Here is an 18,659-nt window from a genome sequence, read left to right as displayed (position 1 = left end):
TCATAACTTTGCCCAATGGTCGCATGTGGGTCCCTTCACATCCTGAGTAGGTAAGTTTACTTGGCATCACTTGTAGTGTTTCATTCTTCCTCTGGAGGGCAGTCTGGAGTTCGTCAAATAATTCTCTGGATATCATGGATATTTCTGCTCCAGTATCACAAAGGCCTTGGCTGGTCAGGGTGTCTTGCAGTATTACTTCCACGTGGACTCGTCCGACTGGTCCTACGGGAATCAATTCCCCCAGATGGTACCCTTTTCCTTCTGGTACCACTTCGGTGATTGCTTCGAGGCTTCTTGTCTTCTCTACGTTCACTTGGGCTACCTTTGCTCTGGGTGTGCCCTCCTCCTGTGTGGGTATAGTTGGTATTCTTCCCTTCGCTACTTGCATGGAAGTCTTCATACTCCCTAGGAGCTCTTTTTCCATCCTAATGTGGTGAGCATATCGATTCCTGTTAGCTAACGGCGGTCTATGCTCTATTGCTGGTGGAGGCGGCAGTAGGGGACGATATGGTGACTGGTTTGGTGGGCGTCGGCCTCCGCGGGGTAGGTGTGGCCCGTCACTCTCTCTTCCTCGTCCATAATTCCAGCCTCCGCCCTCTTCTGAATTCCATGGTGGTGGCGGCTGTGGGTGCCAAGTTCCTCTGGCCTCGTTCCTCCCCCCACGTGGAACGTTATTCAGCGTGTTGTGGACGGGTGTCGATTCTATTGGGTTAGGCGCCCTCTCCTGGGGGAATTCATGTCTACCCCGTGTGGCGCTAATATTATTCCTTGGAGATTCGCTTCCCTCCAGATCGAGGCATTCTTTATCTCTGGTGACGATGTGGGTTTTGGCTATGCCAGTGGTTTTCCGTCCGTTCACCCAGGCCGTGTGGGCCTTGCTTTCAATCTGGCGTAGGGAGGCAGTCTCGGGGTCCAACATCATTCCTACTATTCTCACTATTTCAGGTCTCAATGATTGGAAGAACATCACTTTTAAGACTGTCTTATCTCCCTGGGCATTGTCCACGTCCCCTGCGTAATATGCTTTCTTAAGGCGTAGGAGATAATCTCGTGGGTCTTCGTCTACACGCTGGGTCATCAACTTTGCCGCGTTCAATCCTTCGGATAGTGTGGAGTATTCCCCAAATCTCTTAACTACTGCTCGGCTCAATTGTTTAAAGTCACTCTTCACCCTATTTGGCAGGGAGGCTACCCATGGTCTGGCGGGTTCATGTAGGCTCCTTGATAATAAACATGCCTTTTCTGCTGATTTACCCAGACCCCGGATCTTAGCCTCCTGTTCTACTGTAGTTATGTGAGTGTGGATATCCCTGTTTTTGTTATGTGGATCGAAATAGGGAATTCTCACGAGTGCTTTGTCCATTAGTTTTAGTGTCTTACTGTTAAAAGTGTGTTGTTCGTCATCAGTGGTGTCGGTTCCTGAGGAGTGCTCCCTTGAGCTACCCTTGTCTCCACTATCACTGTTGTCATGTGTCCCGTGTCTGTGTCGTGATCTCCCTCTGTCCGAGGATTCGTATCTGTCCCGTTGCTTGTGTCTCTTGTTTTCCTTATGTGGGTCTTGTGATTCGTGCTTGTGGGTTGGTGTGCGTGATCTCCTTGAGCGGTGTCTATGTGGTGAGTGTTTTTGTCCTCGACCTTCATGCTGCCTACTACGTGTGTGGTGCCTGCTAGGTGAGGTGTTGAATTTATGTTTGTCTCGTGCTTCATGGTTATCGGGATTCCTGTCTCTGGGATTTTTGGTGCGGGTGGTTTTGCGTGGGTGATTTTTACATGTCATGCGTCCCTCTGGTGAGCTCTCTCTGGTACCCATGTCGTGTTGGTCATTGTCAGAGGAGTCAGTGTTAGATGAGCCGTCACCATCACGGTGGCTCTGCTTAACATAACTTTTGTAGTGCCTTTTGCACCTGTTACGTGGGTCAACTTGGCTCGGTGATTTCTGCTTATCCCATGGCTCATGCTTGTGTGATGTGCGTCTCTCTGGTGAGCTCCTGTTATCCGTGTCGTGTTGGTCATTGTCAGAGAAGTCAGTGTCAGATGAGCCGTCACCATCACGATGGCTCTGCTTAACATCACTTTTGTAGTGCCTTTTGCACCTGTTACGTGGGTCAACTTGGCTCGGTGATTTCTGCTTATCCCATGGCTCCTGCTTGTGTGATGTGCGTCTCTCTGGTGAGCTCTTGTTACGTGTGTCGTGTTGGTCGTGTTTGTGCGAGGTGCGTTTCTCTGGTGAGCTGTCTCTGTCATCTGCATCATGTCGGTCATACTTGCGTAGCGTGCGTCTGCCTGGTGTTCTGTTTATGTCATGTTTCCCGTCTTGCACCAGCTCCGCCCTTTCCCGCTCTATCATTACAGTGTATCCTGATGACTTAGGGTTAATTATTTGTCTCTCTCTAACGTTGGGGTGGTCGGCCTCATGTTTTCCCGTTTGTATTATTATTTCCTCTTCTCTCTCCTCGATTTGCGAGGGTGTTACTTTATCAAAATTGCTTTGCATAGTAGCCACACTCATTGTGGGATCTGGCCCTGGGCTACGTCCCCGTGGCTCGGAGTGTGGTAAATTGTTACTCCCGTATGTGTCCTGTGTATCAACGTCTGGGTGTTTCACTGGTGCATTTAGTGCGGATTCTTTCTCTCTCACGAGGGCGTGCAGACGCTCTACCTGCACCATTAAGGACAGTTTCTCTTGTCTCTCCCTTTCAAATTTTTCCTCATTCCATAATCTTTCTCTGTCTGTCTGTGCGAGGAGATACGAGTCTACCCTCGCTATTTCTGCAATTTTTACGTCACGTTTGGCTTTGCCACATTTCATCACGTCCTTAAGTAGTTTCCTTCTATGGGCCTTAACATCTTCTGTATGGCTCCCCTCCCATATATCTCTCTGCTCCGTCTGCTGGCTAGCAGTCCGTCCAGTACGTTTTAACACAAATTCCCGATATTGTTTTTCCATAGATTCCATCTCCTCCTCAGAGGTCCACTCTGTATCAGTGTTATGCGTTGGTGTGTCAAACTCAGAATGTTGTGGATCCTGTGCCATCTCTATTATGTAGTGTGGTTAATAGACTTAAGAGTGTATCTTAATTCTAACATCTCATGTGCGTCGTGAGTTACTCTAGAATTCCCTTTCAGAGCACATATAAACAATTGTATCACAGGATGCGTCAGTTTAACTCGAGCAAATAATCTCAGCCCAGCTGTCTTTGTTGTACTCTGCTACTCTGGTATCTCCCTTCAGAGCGCGTTTTGTTTGTATACCCCCGTTTACAATCACAAGGCAACGTTAGTTCACAACACTTTGATTAACACATCAGTGATTCGTTCCTGAATTCATGCATAAACTGTCTGCGAGAGATCCCGGAAGACGAGCCCCCATTATGTTGTATATGTTGGGTATGAAAATTTGTTATGTTGTATGCGTGCGTGGGTGAAATTATTATGTTGTATATGTGGGTTATGAATATTCAGTGGAAATAATAATAATTAAATGAAATTTGGCCAAATGTGTAATTATCCGGAAATATGTTAATTATGTAATTACGCACATTTTAATTATGCCAATTCGAGAGGTAATCGTATTAATTATGCGAGTGGGTGTAATTATGATAACGCAAGTCGTTATGATAACCAGACCCCGGTTCACCCCGTTATCGCTTTAACATTTACTGAGTATGTATTAGTGTGTTTATTAAGGTCACCAAGTTCAAATCTCAACGCAGAAGCAGATCTTATGCATAGATTTCAGGAAAGAATCACACAACCACTTCTGTATTGATCAATTTATTACTAATTCAACCTTAACTATGATATAGTATGCGAACTCTCAATCCCGGAACGTCAATACGGCATCAATACAGTATCATCAACGATTGTCTGATTTCACTTTGACAACGGCACATGGATCCCGCATAACGCGATGGTTGTTAGTGAGAGAGAGAGTCGTTAAAACGTGCAAATACTATGCTAAGAAAACCTTAACGTTAATAAATGATTATACTCAATATTGTTCACGCAGTACCGCACTCCTTATTGATCATACGCAACCCTTATCACGTTGTTAACACCTTGGGTCACGGAACAGTTGAATATTCTGTAGAGGATGCGAGTACGTGCGGCGATTATGACTGAAAGATACTTGAAAGATTATACGGCGATAAAAAAAAAAACACAATCAAAACAGTTACTATTCTTAAAGGCACCAATCTCAACAGATACATCGGCAGGTTATCTGACAGCAGAACGGCTCGGAGTAAGGGCCTGCGACGGTGCTCCTTTTCCGAAGATCGTTATCTTATACCAAGTTTACTAATTGGGGACCAGATCACCTGATAAGGATCCGGTGGCCACCACTCCCCACGTGAGCGTGGCTCGGCGGAAGGAGGTGCCAAGAATCAGTTCGTATTGATGGATCTGTTGGGAATTTATGCGATTAAGAGTACAGCCCACTAAATATTAAAGATAAAAATTAAGAATACTCTTATACGACGGAGGCCACCACTCGGTCTCGTTGTGATGCCTTCCCAGCCACGGATGACTTATGGGTTCGAGTGTGTTTGAGTGGTAAGAGTTGTCTTGAATAGTCAGTGTTCGGAGTCGATTCTTTATGTCAAACAGACGCCTGGTGGTCGTGTGGTGAGGGGGCGGTGCGCGTCATACGTATCAGGCGCTCTCCTGTCACCGTGGTGAATTGGCTCGGATGGCTGTTGATACGCTGTCGCAGTTCGGAACCCGGTCGGTAGGTGGCGCCCACAACTCGCTCGTAGCGTGCAGCGCTGGATCGTCGCCAAGTCGCGACGCTCACCACCGGCGGCAGCGGAGATCTCCGGCGGCAGCAGAGATTGACGAGCTGAAGATGAGTCGAGCCGACCCGCTGGTCGCAGCTCGCTCCTGAGTCGACCCTCCCGGTCGAGCTCGCTCCTGGGTCGACCCGCTGGTCGCCCTCGCTCCTGAGTCGACTCTCTGGTCGCACTCCTGAGTGGACCCGCTCTGGTCGCACTCGTTCCTGAGTCGACCCTCCCGGTCGAGCTTCTGAGTGGACCCTCCCGTCGCACTCCTGCTGAGTCGACCCTCCCGGTCGAGCTTCTGAGTGGACCCTCCCGTCGCACTGGTTTCCAATGTTCAGGATCCGTTCCTTTATGCTGAAAAATCCCCCTGGATCCCGCCCACAAGGCGGGGCTTCCGATTTTTGCTGTGTCAGGATCTGTCCGGTAGGCAGGTGTGTCCATGTGTGTGTCCGTATGTCCTTGTGTGCATCACTGACGGTATATTCCGTTGTCAACTCCCTCCATAAAACCCACGAGCAAACAACCAGATGTTACAAATTGTCTCGAAGTCGTCTCTCTGTCTGGGTGCAATTTATCTCTTGTCTGGCCTTCTTCATGAACCCAAAACACAGACGTTACAAATCGTCTCATAGGCGTCTTTGTTCGTGTTGCACAACCTGGAGGGGGGCAACACTCTCTCCGACCCGGCGCACAAAGAAATGGTTAAAAGTTTTAAGTTAACATTTGTCCCTTACTATTTCACAGTTATGATTCTGTATGTAACCTAAGGTCTGTCGTTTCCCATCGTGGTTCCTGACCCAAGTGTAGGTGTTTCCCCGAGCGTATACACACTCCTATCCCGCGCTGCGGGGATACAAAGACGGCCGGGATCTCCCTTTCTCTCCGACCCTGGGTTTAACATCGTTTTTTTTTATTATGTATTTATATTCGACCTGGTGGTGATTCATCCCGTTATCCTGGCTTTTCCATAAGTTTTACTTTGTCTTTCATGCATATACTTATTACTATTAATTTATTTCCGATATCTTAGGTTAAGGGGTAAGTTTCTTGATCCTAGGAATTCGTATTCCTTGGTGCCTGGATGGTTATATAAGCGGAATATAGTTTACGGTGAATAGCGTTAACATTGATGTTATGTGCGATATTATGTATTGTGATGTCTTTAACTTAACTTGTTTGTCAGGGCTTTACTGACACGAAGTTGCATTCCTAGCCCGCAGTCTTTGCCCCACCCTATCTCTGCTCGCCGTTGTTGTTGCCTGCCGTTAATTCAAGGCCTCATTAATTTCCGTCACCCCTGAGTAGGTGAGGGCGGTTGAACCTTGGAGTCAGTTCTGGTTTTTGTCTGCCTACTTCTTCTTGTGTCCCCTGACCCCGGGAGTTATTATTCTACTTTATGGCCTGTCGAAGCCCCACTCGCTGTTGCTGGGCTGGTGTTGTTCCCGGCTTTTTGCTTACGTTTGCAGTTCGCCGTGCTCTTGATTTCCTTCCCTCTTCAACCTTATATTGACTATTCGCTCCTGTCTGGGTGCGATTCAATTTTGACTTAGGAAGGTTCTGATTGTCATATGCTTCGGGTCGAATTGTATAGAAAGTATTGAAGTATGGAAATAACATTTCATATTGACTTAATGATGGTGATGGTTCAGTAGGCGTAACTTGTGACCTGGTTTAATTGGAGTGGGTGTGAATATCAATAACTTTAGCCTACTCTGTTGTTAAATTCCGACTTTAACGTTACTTTAATAGCAATACAGAATAATTGAGCTTTTTGTCTTAACTAGGCGAATGCGAACTTCTGGTGACCCCCGCAGCCGTGTTGTTCAGCTGGGTCTTGTGCCTTGAGAGATATACAACCCTCTTTTAAATCACCTCTCCCCCTGCCAACCTTCTGCTCTGGGAGTGTTTATTCTTGATTCCAGGTCCAAGGCCCCCTCACATCCAGACGCGCAGGGTTGTTTACATCAGCTCCCCCCCCTGTGCACGTGTTCTAACTAGCTCGGAATTCCTGAACACACAATCAGTGATGATTCCTGGCTTTCTGTGGTTGTGATTTAGACAAAGGCGCCTCTGTTTTCTTCCATTGCCTTTGAGTCGACACTGCCCTATTATTTGCCCATGTGCTGAGGTCATAGAATTCGTTTTGACTTCAGTAATATTAACATTCAGTATTGGATTAGCAAATGGGCAATGGTTCATTGATGTAGCTCGCAGCCTGGTCTCCAATTTGAGCGAGCGCGAGGATCGATAATTTAGCCTACTCTGTTGTTGAATTTCGAATTTTGACGTTACTTTAAAACCATGCAGGATGATTGGGCTTTTGCCTTAACTATGTCTGGCTGACACTCCCACTGTCTCTGCCGCCTGCACGGGTGACATGTGCCCGTTCATCAGGCCTTATCTTCCCTTGAAGCAACGTTGTAAATTCTGCCATCCTAGCCCTCCTCCGGTTCATTACTTAACAACACCTGGTGTTTTGCAGTTTGCTGCGCTTGGTGTGTTTCACTCATTAAAAAAAACAAGTAAAAAGATAATATATAAAAATCATCAAATATTATTAATCTCAATTATGGAAGAAGGGTTAGTATACAACACACCCCATGTATGAATGCGTAAACACCCCACATGTGCATACACGGAGATATGCGCGAGGAATAAGGTCCTCTGTTGTGGGCATAACATTGTTTGTACGTGCATATATGTCTGTACAATAATAATTATTCTGTTTTGATAGAGCCACCCTCCTTTACGCCGGGACATTTGAAGAGCGCTTTACAGGCATCAGATCTAACGTCGACATATTTGAAAGGGTACCCCCAGTGGCAGCTGACCCTGTCGGGCACAGGGTACCCGACCTGCAAACCAATATAAGTTTGCCAGTAGGGGCTGATGATTGGTACTGTGTGTAATCCCCTCCAACTAATTAGCAGTGTAATTTTTCGAATTTCGCCAAAATTTTGGCCACAACGCCGGCACACAATAGCAAATTATGCCAGGGGATCTTTAACGTCCACCGCGGAGCAGACAGCGCGTATTTATGCGTTCAATACACCGGAAGTAATGACCAGGGCGGCCTGCCGAATTCGAACCACAATTCTCTGCAACAATGGCAAACCCGCTATCGCTGGGCAGCGTCACCACCTTAACCACCGCACGCAGCCAAAGTGTCGCGTCTGAAGCGATGCTCCCTGCGAGCCACTCACGGTCTCTGCTGCTGCTGCCTGTGGCTCGTGGGGGGAGCTGGGGGAGCCAGGGGAGGCTGCGGGGCCCCTGGGAGCTCGCTTGCTCACGAGCTGAGATTCTCTCCGAGCGCGACGCAGCTCTGTCGAGCGGACGGCAGAGGGACATTGGCGCGGCACTCGCACACACGTGTACAGAGCTGCACACTCGCTAACAGACACGAAATACAAAGAGCCCTCGTGTAGCCTGTCACCGGCTGTTGGAGGGAGTGCTGTTTGCGAGCACCAATGAAGCCCAGAATGGTACACGATGAGGTGGTGTGGCTAGAACCACGTCCGGTCGTCTTTGTCTCCCCAATGCCGATGTTTGCACGTTGCACCAGGTTCACATTTAAACCCCAGGACGAGTTCAGATAATCTTCACCGAGGTTGACCGCGAGTGGGAATCGAACTCGGGTCACCGGCTTTGTAGCGCATTGCGCGAACCACTGCACCACTGCTCCCACATACGCAGGCATGCATGAACACGCACACACAGACACCATTACCTCCAGGTAGAGGACACTCAGAGGGGAGGTGGGACAACTGAAGGAGGAAGTCGTAAAGGGGGATAGGAAAGAAGGCCTGGGAGAGAGGGAGGTCTGGGAAGGGAGGGGGGGGGAGGGAGACCATGGTGGAGGGAGACCTGGGTAGAGGGGGAGGGAGACCAGGGTGGAGGGGGAGGGAGACCCGGGTGGAGGGGGAGGGAGACCAGGGTCGAGGGGGGCGGAGGAGGGAAGATGGGGGTCTGGAAGGGAGGGGGCTGCAGAGGAAGGGAGACCTGGACAGGGGGGAGCGGGACTCCTCACCGGCCTCCTCCTCCCTGCGCCGTGCCCTCATGCCCTGCACGCTGCTGCTGGGCCCTGCTGCCTTGTACAGATCTCTCCGCCGATTCTCCATCACCGCCTGGGGCAGGGCAAGGCAGTGCACGACCGGTTACTGCAGGAAACAGCAGGGCACAGCAGGCTACTGCACGGGAAGGTGCCGCAGGTTTCTGTCGGGCACAGCAGGGCTCATGAAGCTGTGCGAATTACTTCACGCGGCAAACAACAGCTGGACTACAGCTGGAATACAGCGGGCAACAGCTGGCGTATGCGGCAGACCGGTGCACAAACCCGCGACACGTTCATAGCATGCCCCACATACAGCCTGCCACATAGATAACAGCAGGCTATCGTTACAGCAGGCTGTAGTTAGAGCATGCCCACACAGCTCACGTGGCTGTAGGCACGCCGTAGGCTCCTGCTGTCGTCAAGTTGTAGGTGCAGACGTTGTGCTGCTGTTGCTGACAGCAGGCTGCAGACGTCACCGTGTCCTGCTGTAGCCCGTGCTGTCCTGGCTGTATCGATGGTGCGAGGCTGTTACTATTGTTCAGCTGTAGCTGATACTGGGCTGTAGGTCCTGCTATGCAGACTGCTGCTGTTACACCGGGTGTACCGACAACAGCAGCTATCCTGGCCGTAGACGCTGCTGTCTTTGTTGCAGACGATGCTGTTGTCGGTCTGTCTGCTGCTGTGCGAACTGGACCTGTTGGTGTTGTTGCTGTCAGACTGGAGCGAGTGTTGTTAGGCTGTCTTGGCAGCTGCTGCTGCCATGTTGTTGCGAGCGCTATGCCGACTGAGATGCGTGTTGCTGTTGTTCTTGCTGTTGTTGTTGTCGCTATCGCGCTCTACTACGATGGGAGCTGTTGCCAGGCTCGATCAGCTGCTCGCTATGGCAGCGTTCGGCTGTTCCTGCCCCCCCCCACGCACGTGGCACAAGCAAAACTATCCGCTTACAAGTGCTCGCAGATTCGCGAAGAGTGGGCCCGTTTAAACTGAATAATTTCGCAGTATTATTAATTTGCCGATTATATATTGAGCGCGATTTAAGTCTCTTATTTTTTTAATGTTTATAATTTAGTAAAACAGCTTAGGTGTTCCAAATATTCTACCATCAATCACGAATGTGCGGACGCGGAATCTGCACGCTGCTGTGAGCAATGCAAGAACACGCGCCAAATTCATCAGGGAGAGGAGAGTTTCTGAGGCAGAATGGTGCGTGGTGTGTGATGTGTCTCCTGTGTGTTGTGTTGTCTGTGTGTTGTGTCTCCGGTGTGTGTCTTCTGTGTGTGTTGTCTGTGTCTCCTGTGTGTGTTGTGTTGTATGTGTGTGTTGTCTGTGTGTGATGTGTCTCCTGTTTTTGTCTTTGTTGTGTTGTCTGTGTGTGTTGTGTCGTCTGTGTGTGTTGTGTTGTCTGTGTTGTGTGTGATGTATCTCCTGTGTGTGTTGTCTCCTGTGTCTGCTGTGTCTTCCGTGTCCCCTGCGTCTGCTGTCTTCTGTGCCTGCTGCTTCCTGTCTGCTGTGCCTCCTTTATCTGCTGTCTGCTGTGTCTGCTGTGTGTGTTGTCTCTGCTTCGTCTGCGGTGCCTTTTTTGTCTTCTGCGTCTATAATTGTTCACTGGCAACAGCAGGCCCGCTCCTTATGCCACCATCGCTTGCTGTTCCCAGGACTATGGGTGCTCAACAGTTGTGGCTGAGTGGGGGCAGCAGACACCAGCAGGGCTCTAAGGAGTACAGCAGCCAGCGTGCCAGTCATAAACCCACACTGTGCTGTGCCACACTTAATCGTACTTCTGTGCCAGCCTCAAGAGCATTGTTGCTGTGTCAGTCATCATCATACTGCCGTGTTCATTATAATTGCATTGCTGTGTCAGTCAAAAGCTTACTGCCGCGTTATAATTGCATTGCCGTGTGAGTCTTGAGTTCATTGCTTTGTCAGCCATCAGCTTTCCTGCTCTGTCAATGATTGCTTTGGGGTTATAATCAGCCACGAGCTCGCTGATGCGTCCGTCTTGAGCTCATTGTTACGTAAGCTATCATTTGTATTTCTCTGTCGGTCATAGGCTCCTTGCTTGCGTGAGTTTTAAGCTCACTGCTGTTGCCAGTCTTTAGTCGTAGCACGCCTGCCCGGTGACCCTTGTCGGTGCTTCTCGCTACAACTCGTCGACCTGTGTTCGTTTTCAGTCGAAGAAAAGGGGCCTGAGTTCGGAGGAAAAGCGAACGAAAATGATGGAGATATTTTTCGAAACGGTTTGTGGATTATTATAATAATTATGCCTGTCATGTTTACAATCTATACATTGCGTCCTTGTCGTCCTTTGCTAAATGACGGCACCAACAACAATTGCCCAAGCTCTGCAGTCCTATAAATATATTATAACCTCAACACATCAATAACACCGGGGCCTGAAAAGGGAAAATATATTACAGGCGACGTTTTGGGAAAATCGCCCAGTCATGGCACATGTGCCAACACGGTGTCACCAAATAATGTGTCTAAATATGAAGATTTGTTTGATAGTCAAACTGATATAGTTTTAATTCTCAGAGTTAGAAATTGGAAAAAGCAAATGGAAAGTTAAATGTTGAGCTGTGCGGTCTCCGAGGGTTCAGCTCTGTCCTTGTCCGTCTGCAGAAGGACGTGTTCCAGCTGAAGGACTTGGAGAAGATCGCTCCACGGGAAAAGGGCATCAGTGCGTCCAGCTTCAACGCTCTTGCACTCCCCAAACAGCACTCATCATCTGCCTCCTCCTCCATCATCATCATTGTCATCATTACACGGGCTCTGGCGTGGTGTGTGTATGACGCAGCGTGTGTGACTGCGGTGTGTGGCCGGTTTCCGTGGCCCAGCGTGTGTGGAATGGAGTGTGTGTGATGCGATGTCTGCCTGGCACGGTGTGCGTGCCTGGCGTGCGTGACGTGCTGTGGGGCTCTGTGCGGCGTGCTGCGTGGCGTGCCATGTGACCCGGTACACAATGTGTACCTGGCATGCTGAGTGACATAATCTGTGTGATGCGATGTGCGACTTGCACGGTGTGTGTGATGCAATGTGTGATGCAATGTGCGTGATGCAATGTGTGATGCAATGTGTGATGCAATGTGTGATGCAATGTGTGACGCGGTGTGTGCGACGCGGTGTGTGCGACGTGCCGTGTGCCCGTGCGCAGCTGCGATGTCGGTGAAGGAGGTGCTGCAGAGCGTGGTGGACGATGCCATGGTGGACACCGACCGCATCGGCACCTCCAACTACTACTGGGCCTTCCCCAGCAAGGCCCTGAACTCCCGGCAGAACAAGCTTATGGCCCTGGAGGCACAGGTGCCACCACTCGCCGCGCGTGTGGGAAAGTAAAGTCGTCGTCGTCGTCGTCGTCGTCACCACCGTGGGGCGGTGACGTGGCCCGGCAGTAGCACGCTAGGTAGTGCATGGGGCCAGCAGAGATTTACGAAACTGTCCAGACGTGCCGGGCCGCGTCTTGGGATGCCCTTGGGAAGGGAGCCGGGGTCGATCCTGTGTGTTTTCGTCTCGGCCCGCAGCTGAAAGAGGGGGAGGTGCGGCGCCATGGCCTACAGGAGAGCGTGGTGAGGGCCACGGCGGGCCGGGAGGACACGGTAAGCATCGTTTCTCGGCAGGCGGCATCCGACGGCAGTGAAGGCGGACATTCTGCACCGTTTTCGACAAAAACACGACAGCCGAAATCTCGCGCAATCCAACGCGTCCATTTTAAAAGTGGAAGGAGCAAGCGTTACGGATGAATAGGCACATCCCTGCACAAGTCTGAGAAATCTCCTGCTGCATACCTGAGCAGTGAGGCATTGGTGCTCACCTTCCCGTTTATAGCCCTGCAGAGCCAGTAGTGGAAATTCCACGTTCCTTTGGCATGGGCGAAACTTGCCCGTAGGACGACCACTGCTGACTTTCCCACAACGTGGGTATTAATTTTATCGACCCCAGAGGAATGATGTAATTTTTCATTATATGTAATAGTTATAGCAATAAGTCAAGAAACATCTAAGTCGGTGCTCTCTGATGTGCCAAGTCAAAGTGATGGAGCTTTGTCCTTGCCCAGTCCTGGTCAGCCTGGCTCACAAGTCCGTCCGATGCATGACGTGCGGGTCGTCTGTTTTGAAAACCTGAACGTAGAGTGAGAAGTAATATCCTGTAAGTGACCGTTATATAACCTGAGATGCGTGCCTAAGAAAATATTTTCTGGCCCAAAACCTACTAAAATAACACCTTTTCTACACAACTAAGATACATTCATGCATACATATGGAGAATATCAGCTTAGGCAGGTCATTTACTCACCAAAACTGGAGCACGTCAGGTGAGGTGAGGGAGAGGGAGGGGCAGTAGGAGTGCCTGTCTCGCTCTGTGGGTCATCTCACGTAATAGCAAAACTAAAGCGACGTAAACCGATAAAAACAAAGGTGTTAATTTATGACGAACGCAATAACGGATCATTGTATACTATCGGGGTATGCCCGTAAACAAAAAAATGACTGGCTGAGTCAAACCCCCACCAGTCCAAGACTTGAACTCACGATCGTTCTCACTACGAGCCGCTCGCCTTGCCGCTGAACCTGCTGGTCAGATAGAAGAAGTCCCTGCACAGCCGTGACGGTGTTACAGCTTGGGGGGGGGGGGGGGCGTCTCACCACGGCCTGTGTGAGTATTGATGGTGCCGCCTTCTTATGCCACTTCCATCGTCCCTTCTCGCCGGCCACAGGAGGAACGCACCGAGCTGCTGCAGGAGCTGGCGCGGCTGCGCTCCTGCAAGGAGAAGCTGCAGGCTGAGCTGGATAAACATCGCGAGTGCGACCCCGAGGTCATCAGCGACCTCCGTGAGTGACTGAACACACGGTCCTTCTCGCCGGGGCGGCTACGCTGCACGTGGCCGCCTGTGATCCGGCACTGGGGAGGCGGAGAGGGTTGGTGGATCGGATAATTGACAATGTTGCCAGACTCCCTTCCCGTGAACATCGAGGTGCAATGCCCTCACTCGCCAGCCGAATGCAGTGCAGAAAAGTGTGGACGGATCGCCATCTGTTTCCATCTGTACGGGATAGCGTGTTGCCCCCTTGCACGTGTAGTTTATCTCCGGGCGCTTTGGTTTCCTCCCACGTGTAAATACCCATTCATTGGACGATAGCATCTGAATATATAGAGGACCGCAGAGCTTGGGAGGGAATTTCGTGCCTGTTCATTCATCCATGGTTCCTCCTCACACCTCTGAGTCATCCTCTATCTTCGAGAGGGAGCACTGCGTGGCAGCGACAGAGCGCTACGAGTTATCATCATTATTATTATTTGACCCAGTGCTGCACTTCGGTGATTGGTGTGCATTGACGAAGGTGGCGGGGGAAGCAAAGATGTGACACTGTGGAAGTGCAGTACAACGATGGAATGTTGCCGCACTGCCCTGTGCTGTCCGCAGTGGCCTGTCACCTTGCTGTAAAGAGACATCATCATCATCTCCCTCTTCCCTCATTCTCTTCGCAGGAAAAGAGAACGAGATATCCAAGGATGCCGCGAACAGATGGACAGGTATCGTACTTATATGTGCTATGCCGGCTCACGAACACCACTTACCCCAGAAGGCTGTTAAAGCTATAGGGGGCGATCTTTGTAATGTAAGCGTCTCTCTGTGCTTGTGCTGTTTTTGTGTGAGTGCAGACAATGTGTTCTCCATCAAGTCGTGGGCCAAGAGGAGGTTCGGGCTGGAGGAGGATCAGCTGGACAAGTCTTTCGGGATTCCTGAGGAGTTTGACTACATCGAGTAACGATCGTGGATTTGTCCCAGCCGGCACACCACGTCCAGTATCCCCCTCCCCTTGGCCGCAGCTACTCGTCGCAGCCAAAGCGGACAGCAGCATGAAGCCCACGTGGAGTCCTCTTGACGAGTTGACGACACGTGGCGTTTTCCCGGTGTATTTCTCCAACGCGTGTTCATGGTGTACCGCGTCGTCGTTCAGAGTGATGTCCGACGTTTCGTTCCACGCACCGGGAGCCAAATTCAGGTCCTGCAGAAGCTGTCGGCACGAGGAGTGGAACGTCATCGAGGCCGTTCCCTTCGTCTCCGCGCACTTTCCCACATCTTTGACTTCCTCATTTCGACCTCGTTCCCTCCTCTGCTCCCACCTCTTCCAAGTGGTCACCTTGCCAGCGTGGAAGTGTAGGCCAACTACCGTCTAGAGCTGTGGCTGGTGGAAGCAACGCCCGCCAGCAAGGGGTGTGTGCAAGCCATTGCAGGGCTGCACCTGTGTCTCTGCCTACTGCAGGCTCTACCAGAAGTGAATGAATCCCTGGTGACCACCAAAGCCTTTGTCAGGCCACTTGCCTGTGGTGGACACGATGAGTGGAGGTGGTGGGTGGAGGTAGCGGTGTTTCACTGCTTCCACGCCCGTGCGGGGTGATCCCGCAACTCGCTGTGGGTGGTGGCTCTGACCATGACCAAAACCTGAACCCTATCCGTGACCTTGTCTCAAAACCCGATCTGCCTGACCCTTATCCTGCCCATCCTGTTGTACCCATACATAGTTGCGTCTGGATCGATTCAATTGGCAGCAACGGTGTTTTTAACAACGGGGGTGTTGTTCTGGCCGTCTTGCATTTGTGAGTGCTGGTTGTGAGGGCCTATAAGGACGCCTGTGTTTAAACATGTGTGTGCTCACATGAGTTCACGTGTGTTTTCACGGTTGCGCTATCTCTCTGCTGCATTTTCCGGGTCGTGCCGCTTGCGTGTTGTTCGTGCACGGTGTCCGATGTCTCGCTCCGCATGCTGGGTACTTGTTCAGGAACTGAATCGCATCGGAGAGCTGCTGCACGCGAGTGAGCCTGCACCTCTGTGTTGATTGATCCATGGACCGGAGCAGACATCCAGCTGAGGTTCCAGCTCGGCACCATCGTTATTCTACCATCTGATATCTCCACTCTTTTCAAGAGGTTATCATTTATTCACTGTTGTTGGCCACGTAAAGGAATTGGGACATCTAAGGTTACACCACCTCTGGTGGAACCGACAACATTAAATATCTGAAAGCAAACTCAACACATTCTTCATTAACCCTGTGAGCGGCCTTTAAATAAAACAAATGTAATAAAAGACGTTTCGGGCATTGAGCCTCCTCCGATGTAATATATTGACGAATATGTTGAGTTTAATTTTTTGTTATTTTATTTACTGTGCTCGTACACCACTGTCCACGCAGCAGCAGCCCCAACTCATTTGATAGTAAATGATCTGGTCCTGGGCTCATAGACATAATATACCACGTGTAGATTCTAGTAGAAGGAAGGAAGCGATGACATGTGTGATGGCATCAGTGACCCTTAACATGATGACGTCTTGACCTTGTCTGTTTGGGTGTTTTTTTTTACGGGAGCGGTAGTGTAGTGCTTAGCACGCTTTGAACCTGGCAACCCAAAGTTTATTCCGCTCTCTGCCAACACCAGGGACGATTATCTGAATCAGTCCCGGGCGTCCCCTAGGTCAACTTGGCCTCAAATGAGTACCTGCTGCGATGTATAAACATCACTCGAGAGACAAAGGTGGCCAGGCGTGGTTCTGGCCGCCCACTCCTTCGTGTACCGTGCCGGCCTTCATAGTTTCTTGCTAATATTACTTGCCCCAACAGTTTGTTGAGACTATACGGAGGATATTTGTATTGTTGGCAAACAAAAATAAACCTATTTCCATTGTTTGACTTTTACAAAATTCCTTTGAAATGTTGATGTTTATATCACCAGGTATAGTTGCAACCGCATCTCATGACCCTGTCCAGAATAGCAATGAGTAGGACATGCGCGTCACGGAGAAAGGAGGCATTTAATTATTTATTGTGAAGGCGCTGTCAGGCAACTGAGAAGAGGGCAGTATTCATTCTGAACAGGGGCAGGGAGTCTACCTCCTGCCAACGAGCCTTCGACACTTCACGAGACGGCCTCAAGGTGCACCTAGCCTGGCACAAGCGGCATTGTAACGCGACCGCCACTTTGTTGTTGGTGTGTGCGGCCAAATTTGCAGAACTTTACTGATGCCACCGAGCACAAGCTTTGGGGTGCGTCTTTCCATCACGTCTTATAATTCTTGGAATGTGGAATGTGGTGCTAATCTCTATCCAAACCGGATCCAGCCTCTTCTAAATCTCCCCGCCGCCCGTTGTGAAAACAGACGCTGCTCCTCCGTGAAGCTCACTCGCTCCTGCCTCTCTTCCCTCCTCCCACATCATCATCACCGCCCTCTCGTCATCTCCGTCATCTCGGCCCGGTCATTCCTCCTCTCTCTTCCTGCTGCTCATCTTGAGCCGTGCCCGCGTCCTTGTCCGTCTTGGGGGACTCCCGTCCCGTCATCCCTTCTCTCTCCCATCCCTTTCTCCGTGTGCCGAGCGTTACATTCTTGCCTTCTCTACTCCTCCTCCACCTCGCGTACAACGTGTTGTTGTTATATTCATGGCATGCGGGCATGCCCCGGGAGCGTGTTTGCGGGGGTGTGTGTTGCAGTGTTCATATACACAATGCCTTAAACTGAGTTACCTGGGCGCCGTGTGTAACCTTCGACACTGGGGAGACAAAGGGGGCCGGGCGTGGTGTTGGTCACCTACCCCCTCGTTACCTCGTGTGCCGTGCCGGCCTTCGTAGTTGCTCGCTAACAGCACTTGCGCCAACACCCTGTTAAAGGCGACATTGGGACATTTTTTGCAGTGTTCAGTGCAGGAATACATGGTGTGTTTAAAAAAAAACGTACCGTGCGATGTGTCTGTGAGTAATAAGAGACGTAAGACTGCTGATGGGTCTCGGGTTAGGTCCCGGTTGCTGATGCACTTTAGTGCGGCCCTTTGAAACGTTGGTATTAACCATGCCATGTCCTAAGGGTGCCTTCGTCTGGCTCGATGAGATATTCGCATTCCACATCGTTGTGCCTTATCATCATCATCAGTCGTGAAATATCCACTGCTGGATGAGAGCCTGCCCCCAAATTCGTCGCCATCTGTCACGGTCATACGAGTCCATTCCATCGCTCCGTCTCCACGGAGAGCGATCTTCTCGGTTGGCGATCGCTCCGCTGGCTCCCGCGTCGCCCTTAGTCTCAGCCACGGCCATCGCCATTCTCGTCTCAGCCACGTGCCCTGCTCGATGACAATTCGTACCGCCAGTCCCCTGCTTTACGAACGTCTCCCGGTGGCTTGTCGGTTCATGGGGGCCTATTTGACCATACCGCACCATCCTAGTCAGTGGCGACTCGGTTTGTAACATCATTGCTCTACACTTGATGTTCGCCGTGGCCAGAAATCGAACTCAGGTACCCGGGTTCATAGCCCAGTAGGCTAACCACTGCGCCACCGCTCCACAGCGTGTTGTGATTGATGTCGAGGCTCGTGGTGGTGGTGGTGTCGGAGCGCGCACGTGTCCATGCGCGATGGAAAATGCACGCAGCCCGATCGTGGAATTTGTGGAATGAAACGGCCGGCACAGTGACTCGGGAATGGTCCTTTTTAATCCGTGAATTCCTCACCGAGTCTCACAATCCCGGTGATCTTGGATTGTTTTTTTTAATCTATCATCATTGAATCATTCATTATCCATCCATTATAATTCACAATCGTCATATATGTATAAATGATTTAAACTCTTTTGCACCGTACGTAACCAACCGTGCTAATACATCAATCACTCATCTACCCATCCATAATTATCCACCAATCACCACATATCCATTCATCGCAAATAAATTGCCATAGATCATCATCAAATCATAAAGTGTCATCCACCATCATCATCCGTCACTCGTCTCCCCGTGCCGTCGTTCCCTGCAGGATGCGAGTGGCTGGATGGGAGGAGCAGGC

At 50.4% G+C, this 18,659-nt stretch overlaps 2 protein-coding genes across 3 annotated transcripts in view; one reads left to right on the top strand and one right to left on the bottom strand.

The window, feature by feature from the left end:
- LOC133343061 (transmembrane and coiled-coil domain-containing protein 6-like) overlaps positions 1 to 9,746 on the bottom strand; it is a 30,033-nt gene extending 20,287 nt beyond the window's left edge. Inside the window, exons 1-3 of one of the 2 annotated variants that reach the window (XM_061552522.1) lie at positions 9,214 to 9,746; positions 8,806 to 8,902; positions 7,982 to 8,100 (exon numbers count right to left, since the gene is read on the bottom strand). In XM_061552522.1, coding sequence (XP_061408506.1) covers positions 7,982 to 8,100; positions 8,806 to 8,896 — 210 coding nt within the window. In that variant the 5' untranslated portion in view covers positions 8,897 to 8,902; positions 9,214 to 9,746. The remainder of the gene's footprint in view (positions 1 to 7,981; positions 8,101 to 8,805; positions 8,903 to 9,213) is intronic. The other variant, XM_061552523.1, reaches the window with a different exon arrangement.
- A 235-nt stretch (positions 9,747 to 9,981) lies between these two features.
- Positions 9,982 to 16,512, top strand: LOC133343060 (meiotic nuclear division protein 1 homolog). Its single transcript, XM_061552521.1, has 8 exons — positions 9,982 to 10,032; positions 11,001 to 11,066; positions 11,452 to 11,509; positions 11,984 to 12,132; positions 12,351 to 12,425; positions 13,544 to 13,658; positions 14,317 to 14,361; positions 14,491 to 16,512. Exons 1-8 carry the CDS (start codon positions 10,030 to 10,032, stop codon positions 14,595 to 14,597), a joined length of 618 nt encoding a protein of 205 aa, XP_061408505.1. The 5' UTR covers positions 9,982 to 10,029; the 3' UTR covers positions 14,598 to 16,512.
- Positions 16,513 to 18,659: the final 2,147 nt, after the last annotated feature.

Source organism: Lethenteron reissneri, chromosome 16 (assembly GCF_015708825.2).
Source record: "Lethenteron reissneri isolate LAM-NWPU_2019-01 chromosome 16, ASM1570882v1, whole genome shotgun sequence".
Taxonomy (NCBI): domain Eukaryota; kingdom Metazoa; phylum Chordata; class Hyperoartia; order Petromyzontiformes; family Petromyzontidae; genus Lethenteron; species Lethenteron reissneri.
This window is presented reverse-complemented; position numbering and strand designations above follow the sequence as displayed.